Source organism: Pholis gunnellus, assembly GCF_910591455.1.
Source record: "Pholis gunnellus genome assembly, chromosome: 6".
NCBI classification, from domain to species: domain Eukaryota; kingdom Metazoa; phylum Chordata; class Actinopteri; order Perciformes; family Pholidae; genus Pholis; species Pholis gunnellus.
Window position 1 is genome coordinate 21,220,688 of NC_136532.1, and position 27,527 is coordinate 21,248,214.

The 27,527-nt window shown below is 40.2% G+C and overlaps 1 protein-coding gene across 1 annotated transcript; it reads left to right on the plus strand.

Moving 5' to 3' along the window:
- Positions 1-1,516: 1,516 nt before the first annotated feature.
- On the plus strand, positions 1,517-27,107 carry slc4a5a (solute carrier family 4 member 5a; the record flags this gene model as incomplete). Its single annotated transcript, XM_079161789.1, has 25 exons — positions 1,517-1,574; positions 2,407-2,613; positions 4,589-4,718; positions 5,908-6,068; positions 7,009-7,161; positions 7,615-7,731; positions 9,119-9,174; positions 10,812-10,969; positions 11,078-11,165; positions 12,120-12,274; positions 12,537-12,665; positions 14,063-14,237; positions 15,703-15,836; positions 16,167-16,438; positions 18,101-18,162; positions 18,915-19,106; positions 20,490-20,603; positions 21,106-21,267; positions 21,458-21,636; positions 21,825-21,897; positions 22,471-22,539; positions 23,144-23,317; positions 23,708-23,896; positions 23,999-24,057; positions 26,942-27,107. The coding sequence occupies 25 exons, from the start codon at positions 1,517-1,519 to the stop codon at positions 27,105-27,107; spliced, it is 3,432 nt and encodes a 1,143-aa protein (XP_079017915.1).
- Between the last annotated feature and the right edge of the window lie 420 nt (positions 27,108-27,527).

Genomic DNA, 27,527 nt, shown 5'->3' on the forward strand with positions numbered 1-27,527 from the left:
TCATCCCTCTGGGATGGGTTGCATTTTAAGAGAGTCATTGCATAAAAGAGACATTATACACATTATGGGATGTAGAAACCAGAAATACTTAGAAATCACAGGGCAAACTCAGTAGTGAGAAAAAAACTGCAAACTGTATCTTAATAATGTAGTATTTCAAGTGAATTCCTTTGCAATTTTAAAACAGAAGAAACCTCGGTAACAAATAAACAATCAATTTTACTTTTATTATGTGGTGTTACTTCTAGCATTGTACAATGTTGGAACCATACTAATTCAGTGATTGGGATGGATTTCTCCAGGTATAAAAGTAAATTGTATAGTATAACAGCAGATGTTTGTGGGGAACTTTCTAGTTTAGTAACGGACCAAGAATGACCACTTCACTTTGCTTTACATTGCTATATTAAAGTTAATTTAGACTCACAGCCAGAGACACAAAATACCCCAAATGATGTCTGAAGGCAATTGAATGGTAGCACATTAACAGCTTTATACGGTCATAATATGTCCGACCTGTCTATTAGCTTGTGTTGAAGCCCTTTCCACTAGCAGGCACATTTGTATTAAAGCCTTAAATATATTCAACAGAATTCTCACGTTTCACTTCTAAAAGAAATATAGGCAAATTCAAATTCCAAATGGCATTTTGCTTACAATTACAGTAGCTTAGTGTACATAACGCTGTGAAAGTATGCTCTCTCTAGAGTTTAACCTGTCACCAGCAGGAACAGGGTGGCCTTAAACTTTGCTGGTGGCGTTCAATATGTGAATCGTTGCCACGTGCGATAAGTTACCCGCACATTTGTTTTCCATTGATTTGGCCTCTCTTTTAATTATTTCCCCATTGATCTGCACTGTAACCCAACATGCAGGTCATTGACAAAGAGCTGCTGCTGAAGTGTTCTATGTCAGAAATAAAGCATTGATGATGCACACACACACACACACACACACACACACATACATAACTCACTCAAACACACATGCATGTAGAGAAATGACAACACTAATATACAGTGTGACATGAAAATGGAAACACAAGGTGTACAGGTAAACACACACATATGAGCATATATTTCCATTGTGCATTCTAGAGCAAACACTTATGGTTCTCAACCTATTTCATGTCAAGGACCTCTGATTGATACACATTAGGTCACAGACCCCATCAGATTTCACTTCAGGGACCTCTAACTGAAAAGATTTTGTTTATTGGATCTGATTAAGACCTGATTTCTAGAGTTGCCAACAACAGTTGAGGAGATAACCTTGGAGGAATGATCAGAATAGTCACTTTTATGACTCTTAGCCACACTGGACTCACTAGTTAAATAATCTAATAGTGAAAGTAAGCTATTATCTATTTTTCTGGGGACCCTCTAGAACTCCCACAAGGACCCCTGGTTGAGATCCACTGCCATACACGCAGACAATTACGAACCACACTACACACAGTCTAATGCTGCACATACCTGAAGTCTTTCAAAAATTGTCTTTCGTCCTCTATACCAGGATGGACCATGGAGACCGAGGAATGGGCGTCTCTCACCTTCGCTACGAGGAGGAGGAGGGTGAGTGTGTGTGCACATACTGTATGTGTGTGGTTCATATCTATGGAAAATCCATCATGGATTTGCCCTCTGTTACAGTAATAGAAACAGGAAATGAAGCCATTACGCCCACTTTGTCTCTTATTCTTATCATGAGACAGTTGATTCATCACACTAACTTACAGTTTCAGACTAAACATGAGGAGTGAAGATTGACATGAGATTGTGTGGTTTTGTATGAGTCTGTGTTTTGGGGGGTTTGGAAGTTGCATATCCTTGTTTGTGTGTTTTCTGTCTTCACACTGAACAGCAGGTTCTGTTCTTTTTCCAAACATCCAATATTGGTTTGCATCTCCCCGTTGTTTAGTTATTTCACATGGGGTTTAGTGTGCAATTAGTTTTTAGAGCGACACTCTAATTGCCTGCAGATGATCAAACTCACAGAATCCAGGTTTGTTTTTGCAAAACAGGGACTTTAGGAGCCAAATGCTAAGTCGAAGGAAAGCTGCTGCCCTGAGTGATTCTAAATAGACTTGATTTGCTTTTATCTGTTAATGAGCAGACATGGTGTGAAACATAATAAATTCAGAGTTTGTTAAAGTTGATGAAAACACTTCTCTGAGTATGAGGAATCAATGAAAGATCTAATTAAACAATCTGCCAGTGTTACTCGCTGTCAGTCAACTATGTTGAGGCCTTTCATGAAGCATTAATTTAAGTCACTTGTTTTGGAAAAACTGTGCTCTCATTCTTTAGGTAAATCTGTGTGCTCCAGGAACCCATATTGGCACTTTAGTTTTGCATTTTACAATATTCATGTAACCATCCAGGAACCGTCCGTATTTGTCCCCAGACCATCAGTCCATCTACATAGGTGTCCCAGTGCCTCGGGGATATCGTCGAAAACGCAGGCGAAGACGCTCTAGTCGTGAGGCGGCTGACACGAACAGGGACAGACCCTACAGTCACCACAGACAGCAAGAGCACAACCGCTACAGAGACGCAGAGGAAGGACTCGTGGATTCGAACGAGCAGAATCTCCAAGACATCAACCGCACAGGTAAGTCAGTGCCCAGAGAGCCATAAAGTTACATGATAAGCAAGAACCGCAAATTGTTATGATGTGAGGCCTGATCAGTTTTCCCATGTATCACTCTTCCTGTTTCTATTGTGCTGGAACATTTTGATTGGCTTTGATGTGTTTCAATCACCAACCTCTATTGGCCACCAGCCTTGCGAGTCTAACCATTAATGTCGTGTCTGAATCTCAATAATCGAATCTAAAGGGACACTCAACCTATTTTACATGTCAAAGGCAGTTTACTTATCCTGGTTAGTGTTATTCAGCCTTAGATAACAGTCTTATAATGTCTACTGTGGCTCTGGAGGGGCTTTATCAAATCTGAGAAAAAATAACTGATGATCATGTCATCTCAGGTTGGGCTTTTGGATACACATTTTTATCATAAAACCTGTGGCATGTAGAGTTTGACGATGTGGTTGCGTAGAAGGCAGTAGAAGTCTAACAATTGACACTACTTGTTGCATTATAGGAATTGTAGGATTGAATGTCTTTAGGACTTGAACCATATAGGAACCAAAAGTCAGGATATCACAGCCTCTGCTTTATTGATTTTTACCATTCTTTTTTAAATCGGCCACTTACAAGTCCGACAACTTGATGGAGTGCAATCTTACACTGCTGGAGTGCCCACTCAGAACCTGACTGTAGAATAAAGGAAAATTAGTAGCCTCTAATACAACTTCTGCTAATATAGGGAAGTAGGGCTGCACTCTTGTAGAAATGAATCCAGTGAAGTCTGGTGTACATAACAAGTTTTCTGCACACCGCTGCCAAGGAGGCTTTACTTCAAACATTTAAACACCTTCCAAAGAATTGGCACAGACATTATCCAGACTTTGTCATGTATTTCAATTTTGTTGCACTTTTCTACCTCATGCCTTTGTATTTGATTTTCCTTCCTTCCAGCAGTTTTAACAGAGAACAGAAGGAATCTGAGACACAGCCTGAGACTGTGTAGCTTCTGTTTCAGGTTGGAGTAATGAGTCGCCTGGCAGAACACTGATGCTTTGGCTTTCAAAGACTCTGCCTGGGAACATTGTCAACCTTGCTAAATCAATTTGGTACAAGCAGTGGCAAGTGCAGCAGAGGTGTTATAAATTGTCTGGACTGTACACAACTATGGTCTTTTTGAATGTGGGCATGAATATCAATGATGCATATAGTGCCATTACCATGAGGAAATAGCAGGGACAGTAAAGATGTAAAAGACAAAAATGTTACCCAGTGTGTGGGACGTAAACGACTTGGAGAGCATTGGAAGGAAAATAAACTCTACATCAAATATATTGTTTGAAAGGTGTAAGTGGTCATCAATGTTGTATTTCTTAAATGTGTTTCACTTGCCATTCAGACAAAACAACATATTCATAGTTCGTTCAATATAATTGACTCACCCCGTGTACAGTTACTACCATACAGCTCAGTCCATGGGTTAGCATGTCAGCTGACAACTCATTACCCTGCAGCACCACTGATGAACATTGGGTTCAATTGAACTTCCATACAATAATGAAATGGATTTTAAGTACAGTAGGCTCACAATTGAATACCTATAATCAGATAGGAATGTGTGATCTGGATGTACACTTCAATACTGCAATCAATACTGCTAGTGCTGTAGAGCATTTACTCTACAGCACTAGCAGTATTGGAATGACATACAACAGCTGGTCGTAAACAAGGTGGAAGTAAAAATATTTATAGTTTTAAAGTCTGTGTCTATTCATTCAGATTTTAGTTCACTATTTACATTCACAAAGAAAAGATCAGTTTGGTTTGACCTCTCAGCAAAGGAAAAGGGACATCCTGTTTGTCTTGTAGAGAAACTGTCGGCTTATCTTTTTAATATTATGACTTAGGTTGCATTTAATAATCGTCAGGCCTGTAAAGCCTGTTAAAACTCTATGAATGCTGGTATAAAATGTCAAAAAAATATTCTTTCATTCCATAGTGTCTCCAGCGGCAGAGCGGCTACGCTACATCCTGAATGAAGATGATGACATGCCCACGCCGACACTCTTCACTGAGATGGACACTCTACAGCGAGAAGGAGACGAACTGGAGTGGAAGGAGTCGGCCAGGTGGATGACTATACTCACAAACACATGCACAATCACATTCATTCACACATTGTTGCTTTGCTTTTGCAAGTATAGTATATCCACTTGAAAAATGATCAGTGTCCAGCAAACTATGTTCACATTATGTCGTGACTCAATACTGAACTATCAAGAAGGCAATCCAGACACCAAAATGTAAGAACGATGAGGAGAGATATATTCAAAGGTCTTAAAAAAAGTGGCTAAACCATTAAATTACATGTTTCAACCACTGTAGGTCTTCGTTGAGGAATTACAAACAAAACAGGTGTTACTATATAGTGTAAACAGCCAATAGGAGGCAATCAAATGACCCAGATAATAAAATATCAGGTGAAACAAATTTAAATAATAAAAACACTAAATATCACGAGAAGAGATTGTGCAGAAAAAAGTTTTTATACATTATAAATGGGAGAGAACCAACCATAGATCTTCAATATAGGTTGCAATAAAAACAGAGAAGCCTACACAAAAAATCACAGAAAACATGTCAAGTTTTCATCCTTACAAGACCAGGATACTTTAACCAAGGGTTTGTTAGACAAGGCAAAATATCACAAAAGCTGATTGCAGATATACAGTGATATTATACATATAAAAAGGCAAACATAATATCTCATCCCAAATTATATTTATGAAAAAACTGCCAATGACATTTGATGTTTCAGGAGGAGCTGCCCTATTTATCAGTTTGAAAAACTGATCTAAAGGTCAACATCAACTCAGAAAATGGTTATGTTGCACAATCAACCAACAATGTAGAAAGCATTGTCAACTTTCTATTGCACAGCCTACTCAAATTGAATTTTGGACCACATAAGCCAAAATGAAAATAGTTGGCATTGTCAGACTGTGGACTGTTGCAAGACAAGACTGAGTTCAACATTTTGTTAAGGTCATAAAAGTGATTATTTGACATGAGTAGCAGCAACACTTTTCCTTCCTGAGTGAACTGAGGTCTCTGCTCTTCTCCACAAACACCCGTCTGCTTCTTATTCGTAGCTACATCAGTTGCCAGCATCATGCCTGGCAGCTGGAAGCTCAAACCACAGACATCTCTGAGTAATGGGCACCACCAGCAGAGCTGAGATGCAGAGCTCAATGAAATCTCGACAGTTGTGTATTCCTCACCCGTGTCTTCTGTCTGTGTGGTTTTTGCTGCCTTCAGGTGGGTAAAGTTTGAAGAGAAGGTGGAAGAGGGAGGAGAAAGGTGGAGTAAACCACACGTGTCCACGCTGTCCCTGCATAGTCTTTTTGAGCTCAGGACGTGTCTCCAGACAGGCACGGTGCTGCTGGACCTGGAGGGCTACTCACTACCGCAAATAATTGGTGAGACATTCAGCCACTGAGTGGTCATTTTGGGCCAGATACATTTCTGTGTATACACAATGTCAGCTTGTAGCATAATGTTAGCTAATATCTTGTTAGCAAACCAAACCGTTCCCTAGTTTAGTGGTGAGCTGCACAGAAAGTCAGCTGTTTTATAGATTGTCCCAAGGTAAATTATTTCCGTGCACCAGACACTCAGCTCCCTCCAAAAGCCCATGAGTGCATTATAGTAAGGTGTTGTCTGCTCTGGATGATCAACCTGGAAGTGACTGCATCTTGAACCCTAGGCCTCTGGCTCAGGCCCCAACTCAAAAATGGCGTGACCAAAATTAATAGAGTGTACCTCCACAACTACAAGGTCTATTTGAATCAAATTGGTGTTATTAGGCTTAAATGAAGAATTCGTGTTTTTGTCTGTTCTTAGGAAATTCCTGCTTGCTGTGAGCAATTCTTCAGCAAATCACATTTATGATAATACACAGAAGATTCTTCATTCATTCATCTGATATGCACAAACACTGTCTATTGCTCTGAACATTTCCCAATGTTAGGCCGAAAATCACCCTGCACAGTCATTCTTTAAACCAAACACCAAACAGTGCTTTAGTGCTGCTCAACCTCTTGTAATCTGACACTATCACAGGATGTTGTATATAAGCTGCGTATATATTAAAGGGCATTTGCATGCTGTTTGGATATTAAAAGTTTTCCAAAATGCACTCAGTTGTGAACTGCTCTACACTGTGTTAAATTGAGACCAATAACTTGTACTTTACACAAGACCAGCAGGACTGTATACATGTGTATACTCTCAACATAGACTGCAAAGTATGATATGGTAACAAACTACAGTAATACAATGTGTGAAAGCGTGAAATTGGGAACACTGGATCCCAATGCCAATTTCCCTCATGTGAACTTTGAATGTGTCCATTTCCAGATGACATCATTGAGAGACAGATAGAGGAAGGCATGATATCTCCTGAACTAAGAGATCAAATCAGTTTCGTCCTGCTGAGGAAACATCGACACCAGACCAAGAAGCCAATCCACCGCTCGCTAGCCGACATTGGCAAGTCCAGCTCCTCCTCCAGTGAGTGTCCAGTTCTATAGCTTTTGGAAATGATCTAACAGAAAAAAATACATTATGGGACCACCATTTCCATGATTGATAATACTACATACAATATTGAACAGCATGTATTACGACATGCCATCACATAAAATGACAGTGTCACTGATATATAGCAATTTATTTTCTTTATCAATGATTACTCCACTCTAGTCCTATGCAGAATTTTGCAGCCACTGATACATTTATTATGCATATATTGGACTCACTTAGTAAATGAATGAACGTACTCCTGCAGTCAACAAGGCTCATATCCTCCACAAGGGATGTATTAATGTTTGATGAGTTAATTACCGCTGTAGCATTTCCTCATCTCATCCGGGCAGGACACCTACTGCTAGACAAATCATAAAGCATCACCCCCCACCCCTCTGTTACTGTTTGTGTCTGTTTCTGTTTCCCTTTTCTTGCCAGATCGTAATGTAGGGCCCCGAGGTGGTCCGGGGACAGGTCCAGGGCCAATAGCTAACTTTAATCGATCCACAGAGGACCTCCGAATGAAACAGCAAGCCGCCAACTATGGTCGCCTGCGTGAGTGTGTGTCTATAAGTTCACAGTTTGTGGTTTGCATGCATTCTGTGCATTATGGTTAGATACATCTCTGTCTCTCTTACTCTGTCTGTTTTTTTTAAGGTTTTTACAATATTTGGTTAGGTTTTGATTCATGTAAACACAGGGTTAAATAAAATATATTTTTTTAAATCAGGTGAGAACCTCTGAAACAGCATATATTCATCACAGAACTCTCAAACCAATTGACACACAACAGCTTTGACACAGAGACTGTGTACTTCTACACAATGACTCTTTCACTTCACAATCATATAGTTATACTGACTGTCATCAGGAACAAACCTCCAGTCTGTCAGCAGGGGTGTGTCTAAAGGGGAGGTACAGGCTGCCCCCCCCCCCCCCCCCCCCCCCACATATGATTAAATTACATACATGGACATTGTGCTTGAGTACCAGGGGATTTTTAGGTCTAGTGCACTGTGCAACTTTTAATGTAAGATTGCATGTATTAGAGCACAGGGCACTGCACATGAGCCTGAAAATCATAGCCAATGTTTTCTAAGCCAATTTCCAACGCTATGTTTATTTCTGATAGAATTTTCTGATTTCCCATGGTGCCCCCCTGACTTGTTCTTGGTCTCTCCTGTGCTACCTCATTTTTTTTTAAATCCTGGAATTGCCCCTGCTTGTCAGAGAGGAATGGCATTAACTGCCCAAAATCAAATTGACCTACCTTTTTACTCAAAGGCCAGTGTCAGCCATATTGATCTGCAGAATTCATGAATGCTGGACTCAACCCCTTCACCCACTCATTCTAAAACACATAAACCAACATTTGTTTACTGTCCCCAATTTAAGAGTTATTAAAGTCCTCAAAATGTAAATAGTGCTCACTACCTTTGGGGTAAAATAACCTATTTTAAGTAACAAGTCATGGATGTTGGCATCTTAACAATTTAATGTAGTAAAAAAGCTTGGATTGAACTGGATTTTCCCAGAGCATTTTCATCTTCAACTAGCATCTTTTAAATACGCACGATTTGTGCATCAACTTGTTTTCTGCATTAGAAGGACCAATTTCACTCAATATGTTATTATTAAGTTTTCATCTGGAAGCAGTGCTCCCTAATTTCTAAGTCGTATATTGTCTTACATATTGTGCCCAATGTGGTTAAGATGAAAAAGAGGAGACGTAGTACAAAAATGCCAATCTTTTGTCTAATTGCTTTACCTTGCTCTTTCATTGTCATAAATGGTAATGGTAAGTACATATATTGTTATTGTAGGCTATAGCTGTATTGTGTAGCTCATTTTACAGTTACAAAAGTTGGATCATTAATGATCTAAAATGTATTGCATGCAATTAAGATGTTATCACTGTTGTTGTTGTTGTTTTGAACTCTAGGTCACGCCCAGAGTAGGAGTATGAATGATATTGCAGATACTCCGAGCACAGACCAGGTGAAGACTTTAATCTGCTGCACATACTTCAGCAGTTTATACCGTACTAACACATTAGAGAGTGATATTGACTGAGGTAATAAACAATCATTTGGCTCAACAACCTCAAAATTTCCTCAAAGCAAGTGTGTTTTACATTTGCAGGGTTTTGGCTTTATCATTAAATTCATGTTTTAACTTCTACAATAGCAAAATGTCTATTTATCTGCATCAAAGCTATGTCTGGAATCTATACTCATTTTCCACTTTGTGGCTTTTTATTACCGCAGAGATCTCATGTCTCAGTAAGGCATTATGTTATGTTGAATTGATGTTTTACCAGAGTGGTGCGAACCAGCTCAGTCGTAAGTGTCATCAATCTTTCATTGCTGTTGCTGGTGAAGGTGACAGCTAGTGATAGAGGAAGCATGCAAGCCCATAACTCACTCATTTGTGGGGCTGATGCAATAATGTGGCTTAAACCCATGTGTCACATGCTTGGACCGATGCAAGTGCGTGCTGTTATTGCTTGGATTAGGCTACCAAGCTTTTGAACAGACAGGTCAAGATTAAGTGTCCTTCACAGCGATGACTAATGTTAAAAAACAAATGAATGAAAATGTGTTATTTGTTGGTGCAACTACGGCGACGAGCACTGGTTGTCCAGTTCCAAGTAACCCAGTCATGAGTGGTTGGCTGGATGTTCAAATTGTATTTACAGGCCTACAGCAGGTCACATGTGACAATGGACAAGTGCTAGTTTGTTACTGCGTGTGTGCGTGTGTGTGTGTGTGTGTGTGTGTGTGTGTGTGTGTGTGTGTGTGTGTGTGTGTGTGTGTGTGTGTGTGTGTGTGTGTGTGTGTGTGTGTGTGTGTGTATGTGTATGTGTGTCAATATTGAACTGGCACCTGGAAAAACATGGATCTCTTTGTCCAGTCCACGTGCTTGGGCTTCACATGTAGCCACAGATTTGGGCTGTGTGTTATTGGCAAGGCTCTTCATCACTGAGTGGTATTGTGCTGCCATCCAATATCCTGCCACACCTTGACGTGCAATCAGACAGGTCAGGTTAGCTTGCCCTCCCTCTTTCAGTCTTGTTTTGCCTCTCTGAATAATGCTGTTCAATGCTCGTGAAATATCACAGGGTTGTTATCTTGTAAATTTCTGCCGATTTAACGATACCCTCCCAGAATCACTGCCAGGTTTAGAGACTGTTCGTGATAAATGATAAACATGACACTTTAATGATCAATGTGGGGAGAGCCAGTCATTTCAGCCGCAAATATATGGCTGCAACTAATAATTCATTTTACTATCGATTTATTGGTCTATTGTCTTCTTGCGTTTTTATTTCTCCATAAAATGTCATAAAACAATAAAATAATCAGTGCATTCACTTTACTATCACTTATGACAAAGAAAAGCAGCAAATGCTGACATTTTAGAAGCTGGAATCAGGGAATGTTTGTCAATTTGGCGTTGAATGACTGAAACAATTAATTGAATATCAAAATAGTTTGCACTAATGTTGCAGTATAATTGTGTCAGGAAAAGTTAGAGATATAGGTGAAAAAAAAGGACAAAAACAACATAAATCAGACGTGTACTGATAAAAGATGTCTTAACTTGTTCTCTCTTTGTCTCTCTACTTTTTGTAGCTCAGAAATAAATTCATGAAGAAAATACCCAGAGATGCAGAGGCATCCAACGTCTTGGTGGGAGAAGTTGATTTTCTCAACAAACCCTTTGTAGCCTTTGTCCGTCTGGCCCAGGCTACAACACTAGGAGGTCTCACTGAGGTCCCTGTTCCCACCAGGTGAAATGATCTGCAGTCTTTTGCTTCTTCACCTCCACACATCAAAGGCCTTGTCAGAGACTCCTGCCATCCCTGCTCATGCCTCACATTTGTCTCATTACCATACAGATTCTTGTTTATTCTCTTGGGACCCCTAGGAAAAGCCAAGTCATATAACGAGATCGGCCGAGCCATAGCAACCCTAATGGTGGATGACGTAAGTCCATGATATGCCTTATTTATTAGACAGCACACTGTATCTGTCTCACTAAACTTGTTGGAAGAGAACGTGTCATTTACTGAACTGGAGGTGAAACTAAAATGTATGTGCCATGGGTTTAAATTGCATCTGGAAGTGATGATGATTTTTAAGCATCAGTTAGGAGCAGGGCTTCTATTGGGATAATGAGTCACCCATGGCTTGTTAATGGTAGTGTGTATTTGAATAACAGCAAGTATTAAATACATAATAGGCTGTTATTTTAGATTGCCACAGTTTTGCACAAAAATAGTATGTATACCTGCCACAATCAAACACTGACTGTAAGGTTAGTGGTTAGGGATCTCCGGTTGACCCCAATTGTAATCTGGCATCCTAATGGGAGTTCAAATTAACTCGCATGGTATACCTGCTTAGCATGTCAACATTGTCATTGTGATCATGTTGGCATGTTGACATTCGCTTTTAGCTCAATGACAGCCTCACAGAGCCGCTTTGGCTTGTTGCTTTAACATGAATGTATACTAATGCCTACTCATCTATCCAATGACAAAATGCCCACTGGCTTTGTTTCTGTGCTTACTTCATCTGTATGTGCCCACAAAATAGCTAGCTGAAAAAGAGGCAGAAAACCAAAGATTGCAAGACTTTAATTGGAAAAACATTTATCACATTAAATAGTTTCATTAAGCGCCCACATAATCATTTAACATACAGTAAAACTGACATCGTCTGAATCCCTATGCAGTTATTAGCTTGATTTAAGTCATTCTAGAAACTCAGCAGCAAAGACTCCAACACAAGGTACCCCCAAGGTACCACATACCACTCTTGGGGGAAAAAATATTGTCTGTCTTCCTAGTTATTAGAGCAGTTTATAGACAGGTTACTATCATCGTGATATAAACTGATTAAAATGGTGAAGTCCTCTCTTTATCTCTCATCTTCCAGCTCTTCAGTGATGTAGCTTACAAGGCCAGAGATCGTGAGGACCTCATCGCAGGCATAGATGAGTTTTTGGATGAGGTGATTGTGCTGCCGCCTGGAGAATGGGATCCCAAAATTCGCATTGAGCCGCCCAAGAAAGTCACCTCGGCTGACAAAAGGTTGGAGTTTTTTAATCCACATCCACAATGTACAGCAATGCTCTCAGTTTTTTTGTCTGTCGCACAATGAGCTATATGCTTGTACAAAGTCAAGCCTTCACTAAAATCAACTTGTTTTGTCAAAGATTTAGACGGGAGCTAAATATATTGATTCCTGAATTAAGCTTTATGCAGGGTGCAATAATCCTTTAATAATCATACAAGTATAAATTGATACCCTCCATATTTACTCCCATCTGTGATGTATATGTCTTTTCTGCAGAAAGTCAGTGTTTTCCTTAAACGAGCTGGGGCAGGTCAACGGTACAGCTGGAGGAGGAGGAGGCCTGGCTGAGGACGAGGAGATGCCACCGCAGCATGAGCTCGGAGAGGAGCTGGCATTCACTGGACGGTAGGTAGTTCAGCCCACATGGTAAACAACTGAGAGGTTTGGATTAAGCTTAACCTGACTCTGGCATACAAATGGTTGTGAGAGCCACCTGCAGCATGAGCAACGTTGTTTATGTAGATTTTGAATAATGTTAGACCTAGAATGGACCCTTGAGGAACACCCTTGGACAAGGACAGTGGGACAGATGGTAATCCTCAGCTCTCACAGATTGTACACTAGTCTACAAGCCAGTGAAAGGAACAGCTCATTCCTATCTCCAGGCCATGGTCAAGCCCTACACCCCCGCCAGACCACTTCGCTCTGCTGCCTCGGGGTGATTGGTTGCCCCGTCGCTCAGAGGTCCCTGCGGCCGATCGACCCGGTCACGGCTTTTTTCTGTCCTGGCTCCACAGTGGTGGAATGAACTCCCCACTGTCGTCAGGACAGCAGAGTCGCTGCCCATCTTTCGGCGCAGGCTGAAAACTCACCTCTTCAAGAAGTGCTACCCGGAGCCTTCCACTTAGCACTTATTGTATTCGAATTAGATTGTTTCTGCACTGTACTTTTGCTCTGGTTTATGCTCTTAGATGCTTGTTTAACAAAGGAGATGCACTTATGACTTCAGGTGACTAGTAATTATCTTGAATACCGATGTTGAATACACTTATTGTAAGTCGCTTTGGATAAAAGTGTCTGCTAAATGACTGTAATGTAATGTAATGTACACGCCCAGAGAAATAGCTGTTAAACCAAGTCAGATCACCTTCTGAAAGACCTGTGTCCTTGAGCCTATCAAGCAGAATGATATCGTCTACCGAATCAAAGGCCTTTGCCAAGTCAACAAACACAGCCACACAGTGTTCTTTCCTATCGATGGCACATATGATGTCATTTAACACTTTAAAGTGTTGCAGAGATACACCCATGGCCACACAGGTCTGCAAGGAAAGGTTGAACAGATAATTGATGGGGGCTGCGATAATATGAGCGGCTAACTTCAAGAAGAAAGAGTCTAGAGTATCCAATCCAGCTGAAGTATGAGGATCCAGTTTGAGCAGCTACCTGAGCTCCTCAAACTCCTCTACTGACTGGAAGGAGAAGTGGAGGTTACTTGGAGGGAGGGGATCAACGCTTGGTGCTGAGTCAGCTGGGTTGACGGCAGGAGAAGGTGTAGCAGCTACAAAGGCATGACCAGCCATAACCAAGTGTTTGTTGAGATAGTTGACCATTCTGGCATTATCTGAAATATATATCTGAAGTGGTTCTTGATTCAGATTTTTTTTTGGATGGAGCGTCTGTTCAAAATGGATACAAAGAATAATCTTGGGTCAGTGCAGCAGTGATGGACTACCAGTTTCAGTGCTGTGACACTTTTTTATTAAGCATCCTAACCAGTGTGTTTTTTCCATGTACATTAGCTTCTGTGGTGGTCTGTACCGGGACATAAAGCGGAAATTGCCATGGCTGCCTAGTGATATCTATGAGGGTTTCCACATTCAGTCCATCTCCGCAGTGCTCTTCATCTACTTGGGCTGCATCACCAACGCCATCACCTTCGGTGGTCTGCTGGGAGATGCTACCGACAACTACCAGGTAAAACAGAATGAGAGCGCCAAACTCAAGAAACAGAGCAAGTGATTTATGAATTACATTTGCACTTCTGCCACAAAGGGTTCTATACATGCTGTCAGGCTGTGTTTCTATGGCTTTACATCATAGCATAAATCATGGCTTTGTCCAAGATAAACCATACAAAAAGCAAAATAGGAAAAAACACCAAGTTGCAGTTTTATGGGGGGGTTATATGTGTTTTCTTGGATGGGAGCAGTCACTTCCTGTAATCTTATGGTCAATTTGAGGTTATCAGGCATCCAGCAAAGACTTCAGGAAGTCACTGCTCCTAAGTAGTCCAGCATATAACCCACCGTAAATCCAGAGTTTGCCCTTTTACATTTTTTTTTCTATGTATTAAACAAATGATAATACGTTAATTTGTTAGCTTCAGGTGCTGGTAGGCTGTTCCTCTTACCATTGGACAGAGCCAGGCTGGTCATTTCCCTCTGCTTCCAGTTGTTGTGCTAAGCTATTTAGCTGCTCTACAGCTTCGTATTTATTGCAACAAGAAAGCAAATAAGCATATTTTACAAAATGTCAAACTAAAATCGTGTATTCAATACATATTAGTTAAGCATGCATGATCCTTGATACTAAGTCTGATTGTCCTTGACGCATATATGTGTCCAGTGCCAAAGCATGCCTAGACAATATTGCTGTAGCACACAGGCAAGTAGCAGCCACTGGTGTCATTTAAGGAAGTTTAATTTGTGTGTCATATTTATCAGGTTATATAAGATATATTTACGGTCTTGACCTATGCAGTGCTAGTTTGTATACAAGTGACACTGTTTTCCTGTTTTAAATGTTATTTGTGCTGAATTAAAACTATATTTTAAGCATTTCAGTCATCTCAATGTGTTTGCATATTTGAACAATTGAGAAAAACTACAAGACATTATCATTAATTCAATTTAAACTTCTCAGTCATAAAACAGTGATACTTGACTCTCTAATATAAACTTCCCCTTGCCAGAGCGTGTCTGGCTTCATAAATAAGCCTCAGGCTCCACTGCACTGTGAAGTCAGAGTATTTTTAGCTCACTGTGGTTTTGCACCAGACTAGGTCTCCCTTTTCCTATTCCTGCATCAATACCTTTGCACCAATACAAGCATTGACACACTCATGCACACAAACACACAGATGCACACAGGAATCATTTCAGATAAGTGCTTTGACTGGCACTCGTTCACTCCTCTCACTGTCAAGTTGAAATAAAACATCTTGTTTAATGTCTGATGCACTAACACACCGCAGTCATTTCCACGTCACGCCCTCCAACACACACACACACCTCAACGTTTTATTTTCAAATCAGTCCCAACTCTCCTAGCTATTTTCAGCAGCACTTTCATTTCACACCAACTTGATCTGTGAGTCTCATTCCACAACAATGTGTATATATTAACTCCCTCCGTTCCCTTTCTCTTTCCCTTCCAACAGGGAGTAATGGAGAGTTTCTTGGGAACAGCTCTGGCTGGCACTGTCTTCTGTCTCTTCAGCGGTCAGCCCCTCATCATCCTCAGTTCCACTGGACCCATCCTCATATTTGAAAAGCTCCTTTTTGAATTCAGCAAGTGAGCTTCTTGAGCGCCAAATGATCTTGCAGTAGACAGACAAAGTGGGAGTACTGTACCTGACACCCTTCTTAGTGTAATTTAGAGGATTATTACATAATCCCATTATAAAGAAAATATCTTCTTGATAATGATACATATGTATCATATGTTTTCAAAGTCTATACACTTGGAATAGGTTGCTGCATTTGTTATATTTTTCCGTATGTTCATGTTATAGATACATATGCTATATGTGCAGAAGACTAGCATTGGATATGTTTGTTTTGGTTGTATACATGAATTCCCTTCATCAATGCATTCACCATGCTTCTCTGACTTCTGCCAAAGGAACAACAACATAGACTACATGGAGCTGCGTCTGTGGATCGGTATGCACTCCTGCCTGCAGTGTTTCATCCTGGTAGCTACAGACGCCAGTTACATCATTAAATACATGACACGCTTCACCGAGGAGGGTTTCTCAAGCCTCATCTCCTTCATCTTCATCTCTGACGCCATCAAGAAGATGGTGGGCTCCTTCAAATATTACCCCATCAACACTGACTTTAAGCCTGACTACGTCACCACCTACAAGTGCGAATGCCTGGCTCCAGACCTGAGTGAGTTCACCCCTTGGCCCAGGGAGATGCAGGGGGCTTATCCACAAGGTGCCAGTGTGGCTACAAGTGGCTCTTTTGGGGCTCAGTAGACTGATTCATTAATGTATTTATTTTGTCGGAACTGAGCATGTTATTGAACATCACTTTAAAATACAAGATACAAACCTGTGGGAGTTAGCAAGAATGCTAATTTACATTCGAAGCAGGCTGATTGTAGAGGAGACCAAAAAACGTCCGTATTCACTTTACCAAACCTTTGGTTGTGGAGAACCTTTTTCCCACTTTTCATGAGCGACACTTTCTCATCTGAGTATAGAGTCAGAAAGTCCACAAAAGACAGATGGGATGGGAGGATTGGATGGGTCAAATAAGCCCCGTGTGAAACCAAGTCAGTCGAGTTGGGAGTGAGAATGTTTTGTCATGACACTAAAGCCTAGTTATCGGAGAGTTTTGGAAAACAATGTAAATTTTCAAGCTGCACTAAAGTGATTTTTTATCTTAAACAACATTTATCATATCAGCCTAAGTATAAATGTAGTGCTGCTTCTAAGAAGAAAGTCCAGTTCTCATTAGTGGTAGCCTTCCTTTTCCAAATCAAATTATGCCGCCAATTACGTAATTACTACCAACCATTTTCTACAGCAGTCTATTAGTTAATTTCCTACCATACCTCTGCACTATAATACTAACTTGAAGAGTCATTTGAGATCCATCACAGTGAGAAAAATTAGCTGCAATTTTTTCCTTTAATTAGGTTGAAACAGTTGCAAGCAGAAGCTGCTTCGTAAACAGTCCCGTTTGGTGCATTTCGAGAACAAGAGTGAACAGTCAGCAGCAGAATGGCAAACTGTTGACAAAATTTACAAACATCTTTTTCCCAAATATTCATGTTTACTCATTGCTCTGGATATGAGTAACAGGTGCCTCTTAAAGCCATTTTAGGAAGCCAATGGTGATGTCAGATTAAAGAAAAAAAAAATATTCATAGTTTTTCTAGTGTAAGTATACATTTTTGCATTTATCTGTGGTTCCTGTTGGCCCAGATAATATACTGTGTTGACTGCTATTAGCCTATGCAGATATACAATATTCGCTTGTATGCCGGCAAGTAAGTAACACAAAATTGCAGTACAGAAATGTATATGTTTAAACTAGTGCAGAAACAGTTTCACCATTACATAGTTGGTCCACCAGAGAACTCTCACTAAGATTATATTATAAGATTATATAAGATTATTAATAAACATTGTTTATGTGTAAAAAGATACATTTTGAACTTGAACTATTTATCTTGCTTGCATGGCTTAATGGTAATCTAATGAGATTCCCTCGTTGTACCAATTCACAGATGTTATGTAATCTGTTGACGATCTTTGAAAATGGCAGTGATTTGCAGTGATTTTTGTAAACATTGATTTCTGTAACTGACTTGTCTCTTGTTTGTTTTCGCCACGCACAAACAATTTGGCTACCGTCTCTTGGAAGTGAGTATCTCTTTGTTTGTCTGCATGAGCCTCGAGTGCTCTCTGCAATGCCCAGCCGCTGGATTCTCATTGTGTTTTGCCTTTTTTTTTCTTCCTTTTGTTTCCCCCCTCACCCCCTCTTCCATTGCTGTCTCATTACCTCCCTGTTTCTGCCTGTCTCTCTCCCATTCATAAACAGTGGCTGCAATGATCTTCAATGGTTTAGTTCCAATACCAGATAACAGCTCTAGTGTCTCTGGGGTAAGTACTTGTTTTCATTCCCTTTTCATTTTGTTGCCTCCATATACAACCCTGTCTCCTTCAAAAATATGTTTCCATACAACTCAACTGCACCTTCAATTACGAAAAAATGTTCTTCTGGCCGGAACAGTTGCAGTTTTAAACGTTTCAAACATGTGGTAAACAAACAATACAAAACTAAAAAATGATACAAAACTACTTAGTTAGTTTAGTAAAAATCATACATCATACAACATCATACAACATCATAGTTTGGCTTAAAATGCTAACTAAGTTTAAACAAAACAAAACAAAAAAACGCAACAAATGTACTTGGTTATGTTTAGGCAACACAAGTTTCGTTGTATGACAACGTAATTTTCAGGAGATAGAGCTGCTATTTTGGTGCATTGTCGTTCAAGCTGAAGGTTTAAAGGGTCGGAAACATCAGCTTTTTCCAGAATGAAGTACTGGGGCTGTATTTAAACCCATATGATAGCAATGTTAGAAAAGAGCTACCTGTTTTGTTTACAGCCAAACCAAGTATTATCAACTCTGTCTGATAAAGAAGTCGCTTTGTTCTCCTCTTTCTCTCCTTTGTTTGTTTCTTTCATCGAACCCATCGTCTCGTCTCACTCTGGACTACAACTTCACATCTGTGATGACAATTTTTTACTCTGTCTGTGTTTCCTTTTTTCTCTACATCTGTGTCAAAACACTTCACTCTTCTTCATCCTCTCCTGTCTCCCCACCACTGCCAACCACCACCCCAGTTGAATGTGACAGGTTTGGACTGGAGCCAGCTGAGCAAGAAGGAGTGTCTTAAGTACGGAGGCTCTCTGGTGGGAAAGACCTGCAAGTTCGTCCCTGATCTGGCCCTCATGTCCTTCATCCTCTTCTTCGGCACCTATTCCATGACTGTCACCCTCAAGAAGTTCAAGTTCAGTCGCTACTTCCCCACCAAGGTGACAATATGATCTGTCAGTCTATCTGTATATATTTCTTAAATGAATAAAACATATATATTACAACATATTTTGTAGAATAAGTAAGATTAGTCTAGTTTAAATTACACTGGACTCATCGCCTCATTGCACTTGAATGAACTTGGACTTAAATGAAATTGGACTCACTAAATCCTCTCAACAAACTTTGTCAGGCTGCCTGTTCCGCTCTATGTGTGGCCAAATTTATTCACAAAAAACTTAGAAAGAGAAAAGAAAACTTAGAACTTCAAGTTCTATCGTCAAAAACCAACTAGTTTGACTCCCCAGATGATGGTAATTGCTTTAATGAAATACAAAAAGCTATGGTGCTTTAATCCTCTATGACATTGAGAATGTCAAGAAACAAAATCAAGAAATACAAAAAGAAAATAAACCGTCACATTTCTCAGTAAACTGGCAAGTCATGATGATGACATTATGAACTACAAAATATTCATTTTGCATTAAGTTTATTTTAGTTGACTTTAGTAGCAACTGTTTGTATAAGTGGCTCTTGCACATGGCCCACTGTGAGCATCCTTCAGGTTAAACAAACTAATTAAATTGTAAAGTGTTCCATTCACGTTTGCTAGCTTGCATTCTTAACCTATAATGCCTTTGTTGGCCTATTGCTATGCTTAGTTGCCGTTACTGCCATCAACTGTCGATCAATACAAAAGCAGGAATGTGTAATGCGCTTGTGTGCATGATACAAACAAAACAGGGGCCCATCAATGAAAAACATTGCTCCATAGCACTACTAGTGGCCAATAACTAGACAGGGTACTTATTAAGATTAATTTAAAGTCAAATAATGAACAAATAATGAAGACTGATGCACCAAATGTCCACAACAGTGGAATACAATACCAGAAATGTTAAGTCAGTGGGGGCGGCTCTGACTCAGTGGGTAGAGCGGGTCGTCCTTCAACCACAATGTTAGCGCTTCGATCCCCGACTCCTACGGAAGGTCTGTCCTTAAGCGAGACACTGAACCTCAAGTTGCTCCCCCAGCCCTTCAAAGCAGCCTACTGCTCCTAAAAAGGCTTACGACTTCTAATTGACTTATTGTCCCTTTTGATAGTTAATGTACTGTTGTTGATTGAATAGCCGTGTTGATACAATACCCTCAGACCCAACATGGCACTACTGCTGACATCTGTCCTGTTTCTGATCTCTAACAGGAAGTGGAAGGTCAAACAGACAAACACGAGGATGATACTTTGACTCATGTGAAGCAAGCACTAGCTCAGCTTTTTTTATATATATATATGAGTTGCTTCCTATCAGTCTGTGTCTCTCTGCTAAGAAACGTTTCTTTTTCTATTTTTCTCATTTTATTTTTTCTCTGTCTGTTGTCAGTTGAGGAAACTCATCAGTGACTTCTCGATCTTCATGGCCATCATGACATTCGTGGGGCTTGATATGTTGTTGGGACTCAAAACTCCCAAGCTAATCGTCCCCACAGAATTTAAGGTACCTATTTTCAAACTCTTTTCAAAATAAGATTACATTTGTTAATAAATTAGCTATATGAATTAGCTGCTCTCACAACGTTTTTGACAGCACAAAAGCAAATCATTGTCATGTATTTATTTTAGTTGACAAACAAGTGCTTTCCCAGACTGGATGATCCATGCTATAAAGGAATAGTTTCACATTTTGAGAAATAATACTTATATGCTTTCTTGCTGATAATTAGATGAGAAGATCTATACCTCTCTCATGTCTGTCCATTAAATATGAAGCTACGGCCAGGAGAGAGTTAGCTTATCTTAGCGTAGGCTCATTCCAAAGAAAAAACAAAATCTGCCTACCAGCACCTATACATCAAATTATCTGCAAGGAAGCAGATGTCTGTCCCAAAATGTTGAATGATTTCATTATAGATAGAGATTTCTGTCTAAAATGTGCCCGTACCTCTGTGGAGATGGGCTGCTCAGTTGTTGAAGTAAAGTGACCTCTCGTCTCCCACTAGCCAACTCGGCCGGGTCGTGGCTGGCTGGTGATGCCATTCGGTAAGAATCCGTGGTGGGTTTACGTGGCCAGCTTTGTCCCTGCGCTCCTCGTCACTATCCTCATCTTCATGGACCAGCAGATCAGCGCCGTCATTGTTAACCGCAAGGAGAACAAACTCAAGGTAGGGCATATCTATGGATGATACATATCTTTCATATTTATCATGAAGTGGTATTATTGCATGTTTCCACCTCTGCTATATCGCGCTTTGTTTGATTGAATCAATTTATCAATAAAATGTATTTCTTCAAGAAAAAACATTGCAGCTAGTGTAACATTCAAGCAACAACAAATCCAAATTTCCCTGGCAGAAAGGCTGTGGATATCACCTGGATCTGTTCTGGGTGGGCGTCCTGATGGCCGTCTGCTCCTTCATGGGCCTGCCCTGGTACGTCGCTGCCACCGTCATCTCCATTGCTCACATCGACTCTCTGAAGATGGAGAGTGAGTCAAGCGCTCCCGGAGAGCAGCCTCAGTTCCTCGGGGTCAGGTCGGTCCTCAATAAGATAGAAACACAGAAATAAAACTAAAACTGTGACTTAATCCCTCGATGCTGCCACTGGCAATATCACAGTATGAGAGACACACTTTGTTAAGTCCTTTGTAATTGAAAATTTGAAATAGTAATAATTAACTTGACCATCTCTTGTGTGTAATTCCTCAATGTTCAATATACAGAGAACAAAGAATGACAGGCATTTTGGTGTTTGCCCTAACTGGAGTCTCCATCTTCCTCGCCCCAGTGCTTAAGGTATGAAGTGAATGAATCACATGTTTGTTCAGATTTGCTATGTAGGAGAATGTAGCTTACTTTTTAACAAATACTTTCCTGAAAATAAAACTGTTTAGTGGCCTTTTTTTTCTCTTTTGGAAGTCAAGTTAATCCTTATTAGTATTTCCATTACATCACACTGAAACCCCAAAGTGTTCGATATTAAATAAATAAATGAGACATGAAATAAATAATCACATGAAAAGTTTGTTTTGTTTAAAATATTTTTTTATAAAAATGTAATTTCCCTTTACCAATTTTGACAATTTGTAGGACATAAAATCCCCAAAAATCATTAAAATTGAAAAATAGATTACTTAGAAAAATGATCCTGGCAAAAGACAACAACAATAAAACCTGTTTAATGAATCATGTTTTTTTTCATCTGTTCTTAAGTCATTAACACAGGAGAGAAAACAACTTAGTTCAGACGTCTTACTTGCCTCTCAGAGCTTATGTAACACACATCACTGCCAATCGTGTTAGCAGTCTAGAAACCTGTCTGAACTGTGACTGTAATAACATGTTTTCTGGCCTTCTTGCTGCTTGTAGTTCATCCCCATGCCTGTGCTGTACGGTGTCTTCCTCTACATGGGCGTAGCTTCCCTCAGTGGAATCCAGGTACACTGTGTGGCAGCTGTTGATGTTGTTTATAATAATAAATTGAGTTATTGTGGCCGGACATCTTACTTATTGCATTTCTGACAGCAGGCGGGAAGCGGCTTATTAAAGCTGCCAAGTAAACAAAGAAGCAGGCTGGCAGACGGGATCCGTTGTGTCCTTACACATAGCAGAGAAAGCAGAATTACAAGGGGGATAAAAAAAAGGATTTGTTTTAAGCTCCCACATTTTGTAAATGTGCAAATGTGGAATGGATAAACAAGAGATATCAAACCCTGGGCTGAAAACATAAACTGTACCTACGGGTGGCTGTACTGAATGAGTCAGTGTAGGCTTCTGATGGCCAGGTGTCTCATTATAATAACCAATATCTAGAGTAACAACTTTACAAATACATTCAAATGAGTTCAAAAAACTATATCTCGGGACTCAGTGAGTTTGTGCTGGAGCAGGTGCTCCGAGGTAACTTTCCTCCAACTCGAGGAAGCTGACGCATACAAATACTTTGTGATTAATCATTCATGGAGCTCTGCATGTAAGTAACCTGTGCTATTCAGACATTTTTCTCATTCATTTTCCCCCCTTGTCTGACCTTCGTCTACAGTTCTGGGACAGGATTAAGTTGTACATGATGCCGTCCAAGCACCAGCCCGACTTCTCTTACCTTCGTCATGTTCCTCTGAGGAAGGTTCACCTGTTCACACTGGTCCAGATCATATGCCTGGCTGTACTCTGGACCCTCAAATCCACCTTCTTGGCCATCATCTTCCCTGTTATGGTATGTGATAAAATGCTCACATTTCCAAACACAGCATTTGATAAATCCTGTGTTGTTGTATCGTGGGTGGAGGAAGAGAGGCCCACGGAGGTAAAGATCTAACCAGTATTATCAAATAACATATCCATTTCAAAATGTATTCTTCGGATGTTAGTGAATGTAAAGAAACATAACAGAGGCATCATGTCCCTTTTAAAAGAGTCTATCTATTAACTATCACAAAGAGGAAGTGATCTGATTGCACTGTGTGTATCAGTGGTACATGTTAATGTCATTTACAAATGCCATCCAGCTAAATGATAATCAGACCATAACTTGGATGTGAGATGAATGTTAATGGCAGTTCAAATTAGGCTTGTGTCTCAGTGTATCTCCTGTTGAACCCTTCAGATTCTGGGTCTGATGGTCGTCCGAAAGATGCTGGACATGGTCTTCTCCCAGCACGACCTGGCTTGGCTAGACGACCTCCTTCCCGGGAACGAGAAGAAGAAGAAGAAGAAGGATGACGATAAGAAGAAGGGGAAGGACAAGGACAAGGACAAGAAGAAGAAGACCAAACCAGACGACAGTGAGGAGGAGGTGAGGAACAAGAGCTTCTGCTGCCCCCTGCAGTAAAAGATGGATCATGACACAGGTTTCTGATGATTTGGCTCTCTATTGTGTGTTTGTGTTTGCTTGCAGGACAAGTGTCACGCCTACTCCAACCACTCACCCAGCCCAGATTCAGACTTGGATCGCAGGTACTGTGTTCTTAAACTGCACATCCCCTACAAAGATCTTGTCTATCCTGATGTTGCTCAGTCTCAGTGGGGAGCGTACTGCCAGGCTGCTGCTACACACAGTGGTCTTTAACACACACACACACACACACACACACACGTGTGCATGGGAAAAAGTGTGTCATACACAGTCAAATGTGCACAGATTAAAGGGGCAGTTCACACAAATTCCAAAAAGAAAAAAGGTACATAGTAAATCTAGTTTTAGTTATATCTCAGTCAACAGACTAGAATATTATGTGAATGTATAATATGTCTGAATATTTAGCGTCTAGGCTCTGACTTAATCACTTGCCACAAGGAAACACCAGGCAGAGAGAGGAGGAGGCCATCGATAATAATTCCCCCCCTGGAGGACTTTACAGCCTACAGGGGGGTGCCGGGGTTGAAGTGAGGTTTCAAGTGAGCAGTGTGGCAGCGGGCATGGCAGTAAAAGAGCAATCAGAGCACTGATGATTTGAGTACTATACCATGATTAAAAGGATGCTTTAGTGTGACGAGTGTAGTATGTGAGTGTAGCAGCAACCTCCAGTTGCTTGCAGACTTTATTTGTCAAGGTTTTGATATAAAAAGCTTCTGAGCTTTGTGTCTTGTCGGCAGCGATGCAGATTTGGAACAGATTTGGAACATTCAAAAAGGTTTGAATAGATCAGTTAGGCAGTTTTTTTTAAATGTAATTTCTTATGATGTGGGCACCACAAACTGAATTTCATTCACCTTTGTTGTAATGAGGAGGCAGCAGAAATCTATGTGACGCATATTTAATAACCAGCAACTCCAACTCAAACTTTCTGCACGGCTCGATACCACTGCGGGTGAGTTGAAGTGTGTTTTTTTTGTTTCTGTGGTGAACTGACCATTTAAGAATATGCCCCAATCAACATATTTAGTTGAATGATCACAGCAAACACTGATACAGAGGTAGACACTGTAGCATGTATGTAGTCCATAAAAGCTCTTCTTCTGCCATATTATTGCATTGCATTACATTATGGTGTCTTTTCCCATGAAAAACAAACTATTTGCCAGAATGAGTTGTGTACTGTGTTGTTTACTTCCAAATTAATTAATTATGTTATGACAAGCCATCTAATAATACAATGCCCTTGTTACTTTCATTGTCCTTCAGTCATTCTTTGTCAGGTTTTAAGAATAAATATGAATTTAGAAAATTGTCATTTTCGTTGGCAGACATTTGCATTTACAACTGCAGACAGATTATTTACACGTAACATATGTTATCATAGTCCAGTTCCCCTCATTGTCATGTTTGAGCTCAGTCTCCTCTCCATGCACTTTAAGGCAATGCAGATCGTTGTGATGTTATTAATACTCCTGCTGCTACTCTTCCTGTGTCATGTGCCAAAGCCAAAAGTCTTACAGTATGTGCACTGCGCTATACAACTCAGCATTTTGTAATTCTTCATTGTTGTGTGTTGCATGCTGTATAGTTTGCTCTGTGTTACAAAGCCATTGGTCAGGGTTCTTTGTTTGGATTCACATATATATGGAATTTAAATAGATGAATAAAAATAATGTGTGGTATATTAAGCCTGTTGTATAGTACATGGAAAGGATTTATTTTAGGCCAGTTTGTCTACAAATTTATAATTATCAACATGCAACAAGCATCATTGTTTTGGTTGTTTCTTTTTCCTCCATGTGATGAATCGCTTTCGCAAATAAGTCTGTGATGCTCACACCTGCATGTGAAACGTAGCCTGACCCTCGCTTTTTTGCTCTCTGAACTACCTTCACCTGGAGCTGCAGCAGTTTCAATGGAGATGTTTGCATTGAAAAAGCAGCTGGTGAGGCTGTTTCTGGTAACTTTTTCTCAATCAGCTAAACATTTCACCACAAATACTCAGTTTGACCCTGTTTCTTTCCCTTTGTGGAAGATTCAACATTTCTAAATTGTGCTTTATGTCTGCATTGCTTTGAAAGAGGCATGGTTTGGAATTGACTGTGTAATTTATTATTGATTAATTTGAATTTGTTTCGCAAGATGTTGTCAACTGTGGGTTAATATGAAGAAGATGTTGCTCTGTGATTCTCTTTTGTGCTTTTATACCTGCCTTAAATGCATTTCTTTCACCAAAGTCCATCTGTTTTTAAACAGTTTCAAAATAAAACAAAAGAGATACCGCCTTCAAATAAGGTTCTGCATTCAGTCGTGTTACAACATGTACTGACTTAAACAGTGTAAATGGTGAAAGGATGAATACACATTTGCTTTGAGGGAAACTTCAAAGTCAAATCTGTAGTTTTGTTTTGTGAACTACTGAAGATTTATATATAAAAAAACAGAATTTGCTCATTTAATAAAGTGTAGTCATTTAGTCAAGATACTGTAGGTTACATTTTTCTTTTATCACTATTTACATCACATTGTCTTGATAATATAAAGGTCCATTTACTTTTGGCATCAGAACTTCCTCCGTTTCCAGTATACATAATGTTCATAAGGCATAAGGTAGACATGGACTAAAATACTCTCAGCTCCATTGGAATATTAAACGTGTCTCTCTTGGAGTGACGGTTTGCAAAGGGCCACAACAAACGGATTCCCATGTTCATGGTATAAATCCTTTCCCAGCCTCAAAGTTACCTTTGCCACCAGTCCCAGCCTTAACCATGAGGCGTTGTGGCCACAGACAACCACTACAGCAGCTCATTTCACTCATCACTCATTTTTCTCCTGCTTATCACTGACATGAGCTTTTTGTATAGTGGGAGTCATGATGCCACATGGCTGAGCTCCTCCACCCTCCCCGTTCTCCTCCTTCAGCCCCTCATTGCTTTTGTCTGTGGGTGTGTTTGGTAACTGGAGCTTGCCCTTCCTCAGCATCACCCTCCACCTGAAGATCTCCTGCCCGTCGTCTCCGGCCATGCCTATGGGCCGAGGAATGGCCTGCCCGGTGCCCCAGGTCAAGATCGAGATGGAGTCGGACTACGACTCAGACACCGACCACCGCCGCCCTCGGGACATTAGCAGCGAGACCACGTTATGAAGCTCAGACTCTACGTCTTGTTGACAGAACAACGCACGACTCAGTGTGGGCAAACTACTCAACGCAGCCAGTGCTGCCCCACCGACAGTACAAGGTTGCGGCTGTGAGCAAACTGACTCCTTAACAGGCCGACTGAAATGGGACTGATCCAATCAATGCAGTTTGAGAAGTTTAAGGTTTAGCTTCGTCTGCTTTTAAATTGGTGCAGTTTTGACAGATTTTGCTTTGAATAATATATTAAATAAAACATTTATTTATTTACTTGTATAATGTAAATGGCCACAATACCAGAGGAATTATTTATTTGTATGTGCTGTATAGGATTATATATTGAATGTGAAAATATTTATCTTTATACATTTAGCTACGTATTGATATTGTACTATTAATGTAGTTACTCCAAATCCAAACTAATCTTGA